Source organism: Galeopterus variegatus, unplaced genomic scaffold (assembly GCF_000696425.1).
Source record: "Galeopterus variegatus unplaced genomic scaffold, G_variegatus-3.0.2 Scaffold1921, whole genome shotgun sequence".
NCBI lineage: Eukaryota > Metazoa > Chordata > Mammalia > Dermoptera > Cynocephalidae > Galeopterus > Galeopterus variegatus.
Window position 1 is genome coordinate 49,344 of NW_007728032.1, and position 12,913 is coordinate 62,256.

At 50.9% G+C, this 12,913-nt stretch overlaps 1 protein-coding gene across 1 annotated transcript in view; it reads left to right on the top strand.

Moving 5' to 3' along the window:
- PLXNA2 (plexin A2) overlaps positions 1–11,687 on the top strand; it is a 60,167-nt gene extending 48,480 nt beyond the window's left edge. Inside the window, exons 17-23 of the mRNA XM_008579607.1 lie at positions 53–156; positions 3,806–3,905; positions 5,377–5,567; positions 6,736–6,905; positions 9,406–9,618; positions 10,293–10,443; positions 11,143–11,687. Coding sequence (XP_008577829.1) covers positions 53–156; positions 3,806–3,905; positions 5,377–5,567; positions 6,736–6,905; positions 9,406–9,618; positions 10,293–10,443; positions 11,143–11,238 — 1,025 coding nt within the window. The 3' untranslated portion in view covers positions 11,239–11,687. The remainder of the gene's footprint in view (positions 1–52; positions 157–3,805; positions 3,906–5,376; positions 5,568–6,735; positions 6,906–9,405; positions 9,619–10,292; positions 10,444–11,142) is intronic.
- Positions 11,688–12,913: the final 1,226 nt, after the last annotated feature.

Here is a 12,913-nt window from a genome sequence, read left to right on the forward strand (position 1 = left end):
CCCCCGCCCCCCCCCCCCTCCCGCTGCCCCCTGCCCCCCCCCCCCCACCCAGAGTGGCGCCAAGGCCGGATCGCCCGAGTGGTGCTGCAGGATGAGGACATCACCACCAAGATCGAGGGTGACTGGAAGCGGCTCAACACGCTGATGCATTATCAGGTGAGGCTGGGGCCGTTGCACGTGGACAGGGGCTTTGGGCTAGGGGCCTTCGGCTTCCCCGAATGTTCCCTTCCCTCTAAGCCTGGCTGTAAGGCCTCAAAAGCCTAGAACGGGTTTTCTTCCCTCCCCGATCCTCCTCGTCCCTGAGCCTAGAGCAGCTCGTTACAATTACTGGGGGAACTTAAAAAACACAAGTACCCAGACTCCACCCTCAGAAACAGATTTAACTGGTCTGGGATATGGCCTAGGCATTTCTGTCCTGTGTATCTGTACATCGGTAGAAAAATGTTCATACTGTGAAGTCCTGCATGTGGACAACTACTGCAAGGTGTCTGGCGCTTTCTCGGGCATCTTACTAACGCAGCTCGTCCTTCTGGCTTCAGCGTAGTCGGGAATCGGAATCGGAGACACTCGTCTTCCACTGTTACGTTCTGCCACTTGTAGCTGGTGTTCTTGGGAAAATTACTTAAGCTCTCTTCCTTTTCACCTGTAATGTGGGGCTCATAGTGATCCCTGCCCCACACCATGGCATGGAACAGATTAAATACAGGAGATGAAGTGTTGAGCACGCTGGCAGACACACTGAATGAGCAGTCAAGAAATCCCAGCAACAGATCACAAGATCCAGGAGACATCCACTCTCACCTCCCCTGCCCTCCTCCTGGGGTAACCACTCACGGCAGGGGGTCTCTGTTAAATTAAGTACAGGTAGACAGGCTGCGATTCAGGAGAAATACTAAAATAGAAACTGGAAGTGAGACACCGAGGGAAATTAAACCAACCAGAGGAAGTGCCTCAGGCTGCAAGACCCGCGGGACTGTCTGATTAATAATACCCTCCTGTGTGCCTGCCTCGCAAAGGGAGGCGTGCAGAGGGGTGGCTGGGCTCTCAAGCACCCCCTGCCAATAACCAGGCCACGGGGAAGCCCTGGAGCCCTGTTTGGGAGCCTCTGGGGACACAGAGGAAGCTGGGGGTGCTAGGGGCACCCCAAAACGCTCCTCTCCAGGCTTCCTCCCCCTCACTGGCCTGCCTCCTGCTCCACCCCCAGCCCAGCACTGACATCCTGTCTGGACCCCCCACCCCATGGGGAGTGAGTGTGGTGCAGCGGGAAGAGAAAAGGCTTTGGGAGCTGTGTTTAAACCCCCACTTGCCTGCTCATTGCTGGTGTGACTTTAATCACTCTGAACCTTGGGCTCCTCGTCTGTAAAATGGAGATAACCACCCTGACTTGCAAAGGTGTGAAGCTGGTCGGAAAGGCTAGAAACAGCAGGGGAGGTTCCCAGCGTGGGCAGCTACATACAAGGTAGCTCTAATCCCTCCCCAGTAGTTCTGTGCATGCACAGACAGACAGACAGACAGACAGACAGACACACACACACACACACACACACACACACACACACACACCCTCAACCACCACCACTTCACATGTGCTTAACGCATCCAGTAGAACAATTGGAATGAACCAATTAGAGCTGAATAAAAAATGTAAAAGAGAATAACATTATGCCCCCAAATCATAAGTTTTTAAAGGACAGGAGTGGGGCCTTTCTGCCTATGTCTCTGACGCCCTAATGCTTGTTACTGGGCTATCCGTCCTTTGGCTTCCAATCAGAAGAATGGAATATTCTGTTCTTACGGTGCTCATCAAACAAAGCACTTTCGATTCCCTGGTGTCATTTATCATTCATGTATTCATTCATTCCTCAAATATTTACCAAGCTTTCCTGAGTGCCGGGCACTTCCCACACGCTAGCCCTGAGTGACAGGGGACAACAGGGAGTATCCTTCCCTCTGGGAGACCGTGATGACGATACTCATAACAGCAGCACTAAAACCAACACTTCTGAGTGCTCGCTGGGCACAGGCACTGCTCTTGCCTTTATGTGTCTTAACTCTTTTAATGCTCACAGCAAGTCTAGATATGATTATTATCCCCATTGACAAATTAGACAACTGAGGCCCAGAAAGTTGCATCATGTCGCTGATAAGTGGCACAGCCAAGGACAGACCAGAGAGAGAAGAACCAAGGATAAGAGAGGTTTAGTGACTAGACCTGAAATTGAGTTGAAATGTGGTCATTTGAGTCACCTTGTGAATCTTCCTTTAGGTGACAACAAACCATAAATGATAACGTAATCTGTTCTCCCTGGGACTGTAAACCCTTGCCCCTGACCAGCTTTCAGAGCATCATTTCTGGGCGGTCAGTTGCAAGGAGAATTCCTGAAAGAGGTGGAGAGTCCCATCTTAGTCCCAGACCCTGTGCTGACAGGTCCAGGGAGCTGCCCCAGCTGGGAAGTAATAGACGCTGGCAACGTCCAGGCACACAACGTTCCCCTCGCTGGAGCCAAAGGTCCTTGGAGCCCCTACAGAAGAAAATCTGCATAATTTTAATTAACAAAGAGATGTTAAAAAACTTCCCCGGGTTCCTGCAGATTTATGGGGAGGGGGTAAAATTAAACACCACCGCTAAACCTGGCTATCAGGGAATCTCGTTAGCACTAATGTTCATTTATAGTTTGACTTCCCAACATTTAATTCTTTTTTGGTAGGAGAGAGGGACTGACAATTTAAGACCCAGAAAGATGGTTTTATGACTGGTGAAGCTATAAATCAAACTTATAAAGTTCATAAAAATTGTTAAAATAAAAAATGGTTTAATAGGAATGTTTTATGGCCCATAACATTATTATAGCTGTTTTATTCCCTCTGCGTTAGGGGTTTAATTGGATCACCACAATTCTGGGGATTCTCCATTTTTATTGGATAGAGGGTCATCTTAAATCAAAATGGCCCCAAATGTCTTCAATATGTCCCCTCATTTATCAGCCCTCTCCCTACAGGCTGGGTGCTGAGGCTGGGGCAAGACACTTTCTTTCTGACTCCCCATGGTGAATCTCTTCTAGGTGGCCCAGGCATAATAGGACCCAGGGCATACAGAAATCAGCCCCAAAAGGGAAAATGGGCTTCAGACCCGTGTGACTTGAAATAAAATCCCAATTTAGGATGTATAATGAGGAGAACATGTGCTCTGGAGCCTGACAGTCCTGGCTACAAATATCAGCTCTACTGTGTATTAACTATGTGACCTTGACGATGTTGCTTTAGCCTCTCTGTGCTGCCATTTCTTCATCTGTAAAATGGGAATCATTGTACATCACTCTCGAGGTGGATGGGAAGATGCATCTAGCCCAGAGCTATCCAATAGAAATAGAATGCAAGCCACATCTATAATTTTAAATGTTTTACTAGCCACATTAAAAAAATACAGACGGCATTAACATTAACGATGTATTTTATTTAATTCAATCAATTTAACCCAATGTTAACATTTCAATATGTAATCCATATAAAAATTACTAATGAGACAGTTTACATTCTTTCATTCATACTAAGTCATTGAAAGCCAGTGTGTATTGTGCATTCATAGCACATCTCAGTTTGGACTATGTACATTTCAAGTGCTCAACAGCCCCATGTGGCAAGTAGCTATAACATTGGGCAGTGCAGCTGTAGCTCAGAATCAGCAGCAATGGTTATTTCCAGTGCTCCTGAACTCCTTGCTGTCTACCCTACACCTTTCCATTACCCTCTAGAAGTGCCAAGGCACATACATTCACCCATAGCCCTCCTCTTATACCCTTCTCAGGTGTCAGACAGGTCAGTGGTGGCTCTGGTCCCCAAACAGACCTCATCTTACAACATCCCTGCCTCTGCCAGCATCTCCCGGACATCCATCAGCAGATATGGTGAGAACCAGGGAGGCCGTGTGGGCTGCTCGGGGTGGAGTCTTCTGTGCCCTCCCCGGGACCATTTGCCAGCTCTCCGCCAGCAGGAAGGAAGCGCTGGCTGCGGCTGGCCTCACGCAGAGGTGCTCTCATTTGTTCCCTTCCTTCCTGGTCCAGTCATTCCCACAGCTGCCTGTCTCCTTGGAGCCGTGGGAACAGGTGGCACTGCCCTGCTATCCCAGGCGTGCTGAAGCAGGTGGCGCGGCCCAGAACCAGGGAGGCACCTGGATAGGGGTTCATATAGCCCAGTTTTCCTGGGCCAGTCCCAGTTTATGCCTGTTGTTCTGGCTGAATTATTAACAGTGCCCCCTTTTACTCTCAAAAGTGTCCCAGTTTGGGCCAGCCCGGTAGCGCACTGCTACAGTGCGCCGCTTGGGAAGCGCGGCAGGCGTTCCCGCCGAGGGTTCGGATCCCACATGCAGACCGGCCGCTCACTGGCTGAGCGAGGCGTGGGAGCAACACCGAGGGTTGCGATTCCGTTGCCGGTCCCGGTCCGGTACGGGCGCGACACTGAGGATTGCGATCCGTTGCTGGCCACGAAAAAAGACAAAAAAAAAAAAAAATGTGTATTTTATTTGGTTCTCATAGTTACTGTAAAACAGAACAGAGATTAATATCCCCACTTTATAAGTGGTAATAAGACTTAACAAGGTTAAGTAACTTGCCCAGGAACTCATAGCTAATAAGTGGCAGAGTCAGGTCTCTGACAGATCCTTCATTCCTAGACTAATGTTTCTTCATTGTGCATACAGTCTTACTGCTTCTCCTCGCTTACTTATTCTGTGTATACTGTTATGAAAAAAAAAGTGTCCCAGTTTGGACAATAGATGGGTCATCCTCACCCTTCCACCTCTGAGGAGAACTGGGGCCCCCCGGTGAGGTCATGGGCTTCATGCTCTCTTGCTCTGTTTTCTCTGGTTTCTCTTATGCACTAAGATCTTGGGCTTGCCAGTTGAAGGGCACCACAGGACCGAACCCAGCAGCACCAGAAAGGGCTTAGGAAATGCCATATCATAGGTTCCAAGAAAGAAGGGACCCTTAATTGCCAAGAGGAACATCACCACTTGCAGATCCTTAATATCCGGATTTTTATTAAAGCACCTATGAAAATATCCAGCTGCCATTTACCTATTGTTTATTCATTGCTGGGAGCATGAGGGGAGAGGAGACTCCCAAATTTCCAAGGGTCTCTCCAGCTCACAGAGTTTCTAACTCTTTTTTCCCAAAAAGACCTCAGGCTGCTCTGTCCTCATGCCAACCAAGGATTTCTAAAGTAATCCACCCAGCATGTGGTTCCCAGGGTCCCCTTTCAATTGGAACGGGTTTACTCTGCGTGGATGGGGTGGGCAGGCAGGCAGGGGTCCTGGAGGGATTCTACAAGCAGGGATGGTGGATGCAGTCCCTCACAGCCCTCCACCGCCCCTTCCCCCAGACTCCTCCTTCAGGTACACAGGCAGTCCCGACAGCCTGCGGTCCCGGGCGCCTATGATCACCCCAGACCTAGAGAGCGGGGTCAAGGTGTGGCATCTGGTGAAGAACCATGACCACGGTGACCAGAAGGAGGGAGATCGGGGCAGCAAGATGGTGTCCGAGATCTACCTGACCCGGCTCCTGGCCACCAAGGTAACTCCTACTCTGCCCAGGCCAAGAGGGCTCCTCAGCTCAGGCCTGCCCCTCCACAATACAGGAAGGACCTCAGGAAGCCTGTCCTTCAGGGACCCATCAGAGGGACAGGGCTTCCAGGACTTCAGGCTGTTCTCTCTGCTTTGGCAACAACAGCAATGACAGCGTTGCTTTCTTCCCGCTCCTTGAGACTACCGTGATGCTTCAGAGGAACAGCTGTCTCGCCCCGGGCCCCTGATCCCTTAGGAAGATATTGGGGCCTCCACCATCACTGCTTTTTCCACCCCTTTCTGGCCACAGTGGGAGGGAAGCACGAAGGCCTGGTCCTGCCAGGAATCCGAGGGGAGGCTCTCCCTTTCTCATTCCCAGCACAGAAAATAACAAGCCTGTAAGTGTGGCGATCGTACGGCTCATGTATTCCAGGCCAGGCTAGATTTCAAGTACCCTTCCCAACTTGCTCCCTGAAGTGGCCCACAAGTACGCCCTCAGTCCTGTGTCTGCATGTTAGCTTTGTCTAATATGCTCAGCATACCAGTGGAGACCAACAAAGAGACACCAGAAAAAGTTGGAGGTTTCACTGACCCTCAGAGGTATGCCTGGAGCCTGTAAACTAGGACCCAGGCCCAGTCTTTCCCCTGCCCCAGAGACCTCCAAGACCCTGGAGGTTGACTGTGCCTGGGTGCTCTTGAATCTAGACCCTTCACCTGCAGCCCACGCTCCAGACAACACTTTTCCCAGGCTCTCCACACCTTCCTATCAGACCCTCCCCAGTCCTGCCGTGCTCCTGCTGGGAGGTGCTCAGTCCTCTAGCTTGTTCCTTGGACACCCTCTCCAGACTGGCCTACGAGCCTGCACCCTCCCATCTACCCACGGGAAGCCTGAACTCAGAGCACTTCCTGACTTCCTATCCCACACCCACCAGGCATGGACACTAGCATAAATGTGGCATGTGGCTGCAGGCTGGAGGAGAGAGTCTTCCCTGGATCCACAGCCCACACAGTCCTCCCAGCTCCCCAATATCCCAGCAGTACCCTTCCCCACCCCCACTGCACTTCCCGTCACAGACAAATTTCCAAGGCGGGATGGGTCCAAGGCAGCATCTGGTGTACTCGTCTGCTGCTGCCAGTCATCCCCACCCTTCATCTCACACTCCTCCACCTCTCACCAGGGCACCCTCCAGAAGTTCGTGGATGACTTGTTCGAGACCTTGTTCAGCACTGTGCACCGGGGCAGTGCCCTCCCCCTGGCCATCAAGTACATGTTTGATTTCCTGGATGAGCAGGCAGACAGACACAGCATCCATGACACAGATGTGCGGCACACCTGGAAGAGCAACTGGTAACCCCGTGGGGAGCCCTGGAAGAGGTGCAGCCCGGGGAGGCCGTGAGCAGGGGAGGGGGGAGCAAAGGGGACTGGGGAAAGGGAAGGGTGGCCTGTGCTTGGCTGTGGCTGGGTAACCTGAGACTCCTAGAACAAATAGTGCACATGCCAGGGGGAGGGCACTGCAGAGCCAACATAGTCCCCAGGATGCCTACACCAAGTGGTGCCTACTTGGCTGAGGCCTGACACCAGGGTGCACACTTGAGCTCTGCCCTTTCGGATGTGACTCTTCCCCAGAAAACATCTCCTCTCCCCAGACTCTGAGAAGTCTGGTTCTCAGGAGAAGGGAGCTAGTGGAAACCATGCAAAGAACCACATTTGAAACCTGGCAGCAGAGCGTCAGAGCTAGGCATTGTCAGGCATTCTGAGTGGGGCAGAATCCAAGGCACTTCCTGAGATGGGGAAGCCCTGAATTAGTCTTAGACCCCTGGTGAAGTTGGCTAGTACTGGGGAGGGAGCTCACACCTGAGGCCACTGACTGCAAGGATTTCATTGCAAACATGATTTCTTAAGGTCAAGTTCTTACCTCAGCACCATGGCTTTCAGGAAGCAGCAGGCAGAATGTCCCTAAAGCAGGCATGGTTCTTCCCTAAAGTCACCTCCACATCCAGACCAGTGGTGGGAGAGGAAGCTCCCTCAGGCCCCTGGCATGAGACTTTTCCCTCCTGGGTTTTGAACCTGGACTGCAGACCAAGCTAAGGACTGGCTTTCAGGTCAGACAGGGCCAGGCCAAAAGCCAGAGTCAAAAGGCTTCCTTCGGGAAAGAGCGCAGAGAGGGGAGAGGGGAGGCCCAGGCATTTGGCTTGGGCAGGCAGCCCACACAGCTGTCTGGAGTCAGCAGTCTCAGAAAACAGAGCCGACACAGATGGGCTCAGGCTGTTATTTGGGAATCAAAAGTCTTAGCAACCAACAAAAACACTTTGGACAATGCCAACCCCAACTTCACATATTCCTTCCTTCTCTGGGTGTTGTGGTCACTGTGGCTCCTGAGTGTGCAGCTTTGATCACAGTGGAGTGAAATGGAGAAGCCAGGGTGGCCGGGGGGCTGAGCAGCCCCCAGTGCACTTTGCCAGGGTTGGCCTTCCATCTGCATTCCCAGGGGCAGGGCCAGGGCTGTCTCCTTTACTTTGGAGGATCCCCAACCCAGAGTTGGGAGTATGCAATTTCAGGGAAATCAAGAGAAAATTCTGGGTTACCCCCATCTCTGTGCCTTCTGTGTGCTGGCCAGACCCAAGTCACAAAAATGCACTACCAGGCATTGTGGTGGGGAGAAAGTCCCCTTATCCAGGTCCCAAATAGCAAATGTTCAAGGAAAGGTGATCAGAAGCTCCCCAAAGCTGCCAGAGGAAGGGGCAGGCAGAAGAGATGAGCCAAATCTCAGCTGGCAGCTCCTCCTGGCTTCCAAGACAGTGAGTGGTCCTGCTGCACTTCAGAGGACAGACCGAAATTGTAATGGGAGGGCTTGGGCTGGGTGAAGCTGATCCTTCCCAAGACCTGGCACCAGTGCGACATCTGGGGAAGTTTGGCGTCCATGAGGGTCAACAGAAGATGAAAAAGGGGAAGGGAACAACTGCTTGGGCTAGAGGGACAGCAGGGACAAGGCTCACTCCACAGAGGAGTCAAAAGAGTTAAGGCCCAGAAGGCAGCTGGAAGAGAAAGAAGAGTTGGAAAAGGAAGCAAAAACAGCAGCTGTTCTAGTTTTGAAGGAGAGTAAATGTGCTTATCCGCGTATGGCCTAAGGAGCAGAGAAAACTCATCCTCCTCTGATTATAAATTCCCGAGTTGCAGAAGGAAGTCTCCCCACTACTGATGGGTTCCTCCTGGGGTGGGAAAAGCCCTGCGCTTCAGTGAGTCATTCCCAGGATGCGGACAATGGCTTCCTCTTCTCACTCTGCCCCTGCCCAGATACGGGAATGCCCTGGGGAGAGTTGTGAAAGAACTTCTCCCAGGGGAGCCCATTCCCGGGCCCGGGCAGGCCAGGCGAGCCCTGGGAAGTGGCCCGGGCGGCTGGGCTGGGCGGGGAGCGCAGGTGGTGCCCTTTGTGCCCTCTCCGAGGCAGTGCCTGGGGCCGCCCACCACGTCCTTCTGGACAATGGCCACAGCCACTGTGAAGGGACTCTAGGAGCCTGGTGGCTTTGTCTGGAGCTCTGAGAAAATTTGCTGTCCTCTGTACTTAGGTTTCCCTGGGCACAAGGCCTTTCAAAAAGACTGCCAGGAGGGAACAGAATCCACCCACATCCAACCCCGGTTGTTAGCGAATAGGGTCAGTGCTCCGCTGGGGACAGTAGCGCCTTTCCTTTTCTCCCAGGGTCAGTAATAGCACAGGCTAAGTTAGCAGTGCTGGCTAAACCCATTTTCTATGATTTTCTTTCCTTGCCGTTTGGATAGACAGTTTGACATTTGGGGTTGAGGGACACAGCCAACGTGCATTCTCAGGTCTGCTCCGCCTTTCCTCCAGCCTCCCTCTGCGCTTCTGGGTGAACGTGATCAAGAACCCCCAGTTTGTGTTTGACATCCACAAAGGCAGCATCACGGACGCCTGCCTGTCTGTGGTGGCCCAGACCTTCATGGACTCTTGCTCAACGTCAGAGCACCGGCTGGGCAAGGACTCCCCCTCCAACAAGCTACTCTATGCCAAGGACATCCCCAGCTACAAGAGCTGGGTAGAGAGGTCAGTAGCACCCTCAGGCCGGGCCCTGTCTCCCTGCCCCATTCCCTGCGCTATGGGCGTCACTGACAGAGGACTCAAACAGTGTTTGCAGTCCTGATGGGGCCTCGTGCTCCCCCTCTTCCTTCCTTGTCCAAACTTCCTGCAGTGGGGAAGGAGGGTGGCTTCGTGGCCTTGGAAGTCAGGTGATTATAATCCTAATTATACCCTTTACTGAGCACATGCTAAGCACCTAGTACTGTAGAAAAGATTTTGTGTGTATCATCTCGTGAAAATGTCCAACAGAATTATGAAGTAGGTATTGTTATTATCCCCATTTTACTGATGAGGAAACTGAGGTCCAGAGAGGCTAAATAACTTGCCCAAGGTCACACAGGTAGCAGGTAGCAGAGCTGGAATCTGAATACAAGAAGTCTGATCAGAGTCTGGACTTTGAACCACTCTACTGGGTACTGAAGCCAGGAGCTCTCAGCTGGATGGAATTTCCTGGAGAAACTCTGGCCTTAGGCCTCAACCTCAGCTTGAGGCAAGAGGCCAGCAGAAGCCACATCACAAGAGAAACAGGGAGGCAGGAGCAACTGGGGACATCCAGGGCTGTCAAGGGATCTGGGGCCAGAGTAGGTACAGACAAATGTTTGCTGAGTCCCCCCTTCAAGGAGCCTGTCCTGTCTATGCAGATACTACGCAGACATCGCCAAGCTCCCTGCCATCAGTGACCAGGACATGAACGCCTACCTTGCCGAGCAGTCCCGCCTGCACGCTGTGGAGTTCAACATGCTGAGTGCCCTCAATGAGATCTACTCCTATGTTAGCAAGTATAGCGAGGAGGTAAGACAGGGCCCTAGGAGGGACAGAAACCAACACAGACAGCGAGGCAGTTGAACAGGAAGCCTGACTCAGTCCTTAAGTAACAATAGATGGTGATTTAGAAAGTGTTTTCGTGGAGTCACAAGCCCATGAGCTCAAAAATCTTTCTCCTGCCTTTATAAGGCAACCTAACCTCTACTGATTCACTGAATGCTTTCTTTACACGTTTCATTGTCTTTCATTCAGTGTTAATGCAATAAATAACACTTTAAATTACTAGTTTTGAGTTCAAAGTGTTGTGTGATGTTTTCTTAAATAATGAATCAAACTCTTCTTTGCACTTGGGAAAATCCTGTCAGTTACATTTCAGATAGACAGGTGGACTTTAACACGAACAGAGGTTGAATAAGACAGCTTGGGAAAATTCGCAAGCCATGCATCAGCGTCGAACCTGAAAGTAGCAGTAGTTGTACTAATGGCTGACACTTACATCGCACCGCCTACCTGCCAGATATTGTTTGAAGCACTTAAAATATAAACACACATACATAGATATATGTATACGTGCAAGCATATATGCATATATATTTAACCATTCCAATTATTTAAAGTTATGTTCATTAAGGTGGTATGGAAAAGTAGACAGAAGGGTAAAGGACTCTAGAAAATGTGTCTCACGCTGAGTCCTGAAGTCCCCCCACCTTTGCGTTTGTTCCCCAGCTCATCGGGGCGCTGGAGCAGGACGAGCAGGCGCGACGGCAGCGGCTGGCTTATAAGGTAGAGCAGCTCATTAACGCCATGTCCATCGAGAGCTGAGAGGAGGAGCCTCGCGTGCCTGAGAAGAGGGACCTGTCAACGCTGTCACACTGGGAGTCTCAGAAGGAAGGACATGTGAAGGGGATCAGGCCCCAGAGCTTGATGTCTCCTGAGACCCCATCCTGGGAGAGGGGAGGGCTCCTCTCCCTATGCCAGCCAAGTTTCATCACAGCCAGCTCCTGCCCGGAAAGACAGTGGGCACCATCCAGCTACGGCGAGAAGCCCCCAAGAGAAAGCGGGGCAAGGAGAAGATGGTCTTCAAGCTGAGAGGTGCAAGCGCCGGGGGCCACTTCTGCCTCTGTGACTGCTGCTTTGCATGAAAACTCATTTGATGTATATTGGGGAAATAATGAGAACTTTATTTAATTTTTTTTAAGAAAAAGAAAAAAAAAAAAAAATAAAACAAAAAGCCGCCGTGTTAATCCCATCCAACTTTTGTTTAATTCTGATTTCTGTCTCACTTTCTTCTTTTCCCCCATTCCTCCTTTCTCATATAACTCCTGTTTCCAAATGCCAGAAAAAGCCTCCAAAGAGATGCTGAGAGAAATTGAAATTTTTTTTAAAAAAGGAAGAAGAGGAAGAAAGAATGAGCACAAGTTTGCACCAAACACTTCACAAAACAGAGGCTGGTAAGACCTGGAATTATCCCAGCAGCCAGAGAACGTGGGGATTCCAGAACGTCGCACAATTTTTGTTGCCATTGAGTGGCTCGACCTGGCTGGCTGGAAACTGAGCTCGACGTACCACATTCCTGTGTATTCTCATCTCTTGAGAGGAGATCTGAATCTCTATGGTACCATTGCTTTTTGTTCCTGTTTTTGTTTTGTTTAATCCCAAACCTCAACAAATGAGGAGCTGGTCTTTGGTACTTTTCCTTTTGGTTTCCTTAAAGTTACTCCCAGAAGTGGGTGTGAGGTAGGCCTCTTCCAGACCAGACACCTGGCCTGCCTTTGGACACCGGGCAGCTCTGCCTCACATCAATCCCTGTCATGAGCCAGGCACCCTGGGGAAATGGCCTGGAGGTGTAGGCCAGACCTCCAGGAGGTTCCATTAGGGAGGTGATTTGGGGACATGGATGTTTGGCTTTGGATTCACTCCAATCATCTGACGGTTTCTGGCAATTGAAAAGAAAACAGAAATCAAACACTGTTTACAGCAAGCAATACTTGAAGAGCATAGGTTAAAGAAGCTGCAGTATTTATCATTACGCTTGCTTTCTTTCATTGTCTTGTGCCTGGAGAGGGGAGACGACCCTTCACTAGTTCTGTTCATGGAAGCTCCTGACCATCTGGGCATAGGGCACTTGCCTCGGTAGAAATGACTATGGTGTCCCCACATTACTTTCTTCTTTGCCTCTCTTTCTGCCACTCGTGGACTTGTGGGCTTGAAGGACAAGTGGATTGTTTCTCACTGGGCTCCTTCCCTTCTCTCTCCCTCCTGCTGACACCTAAAACCATGGATGACCAACTCTCCTGAATGCAGTTTCCAAACAAAGACACCAAAGCTCCAGAGAACCACATAGAAGCCAGTGGGAGTTGTCCAGAGGAAAGGTGTTTCTATTGGTGGCAGGACCTTGGTGACCGGGATAGCCATCAGAGTGTCCAGGCTGCCCACATTGACATGGAACTAAGCAGCCAGCTCCAACTTCTCTGCAAGCAATACGAGTCAGGAAGTA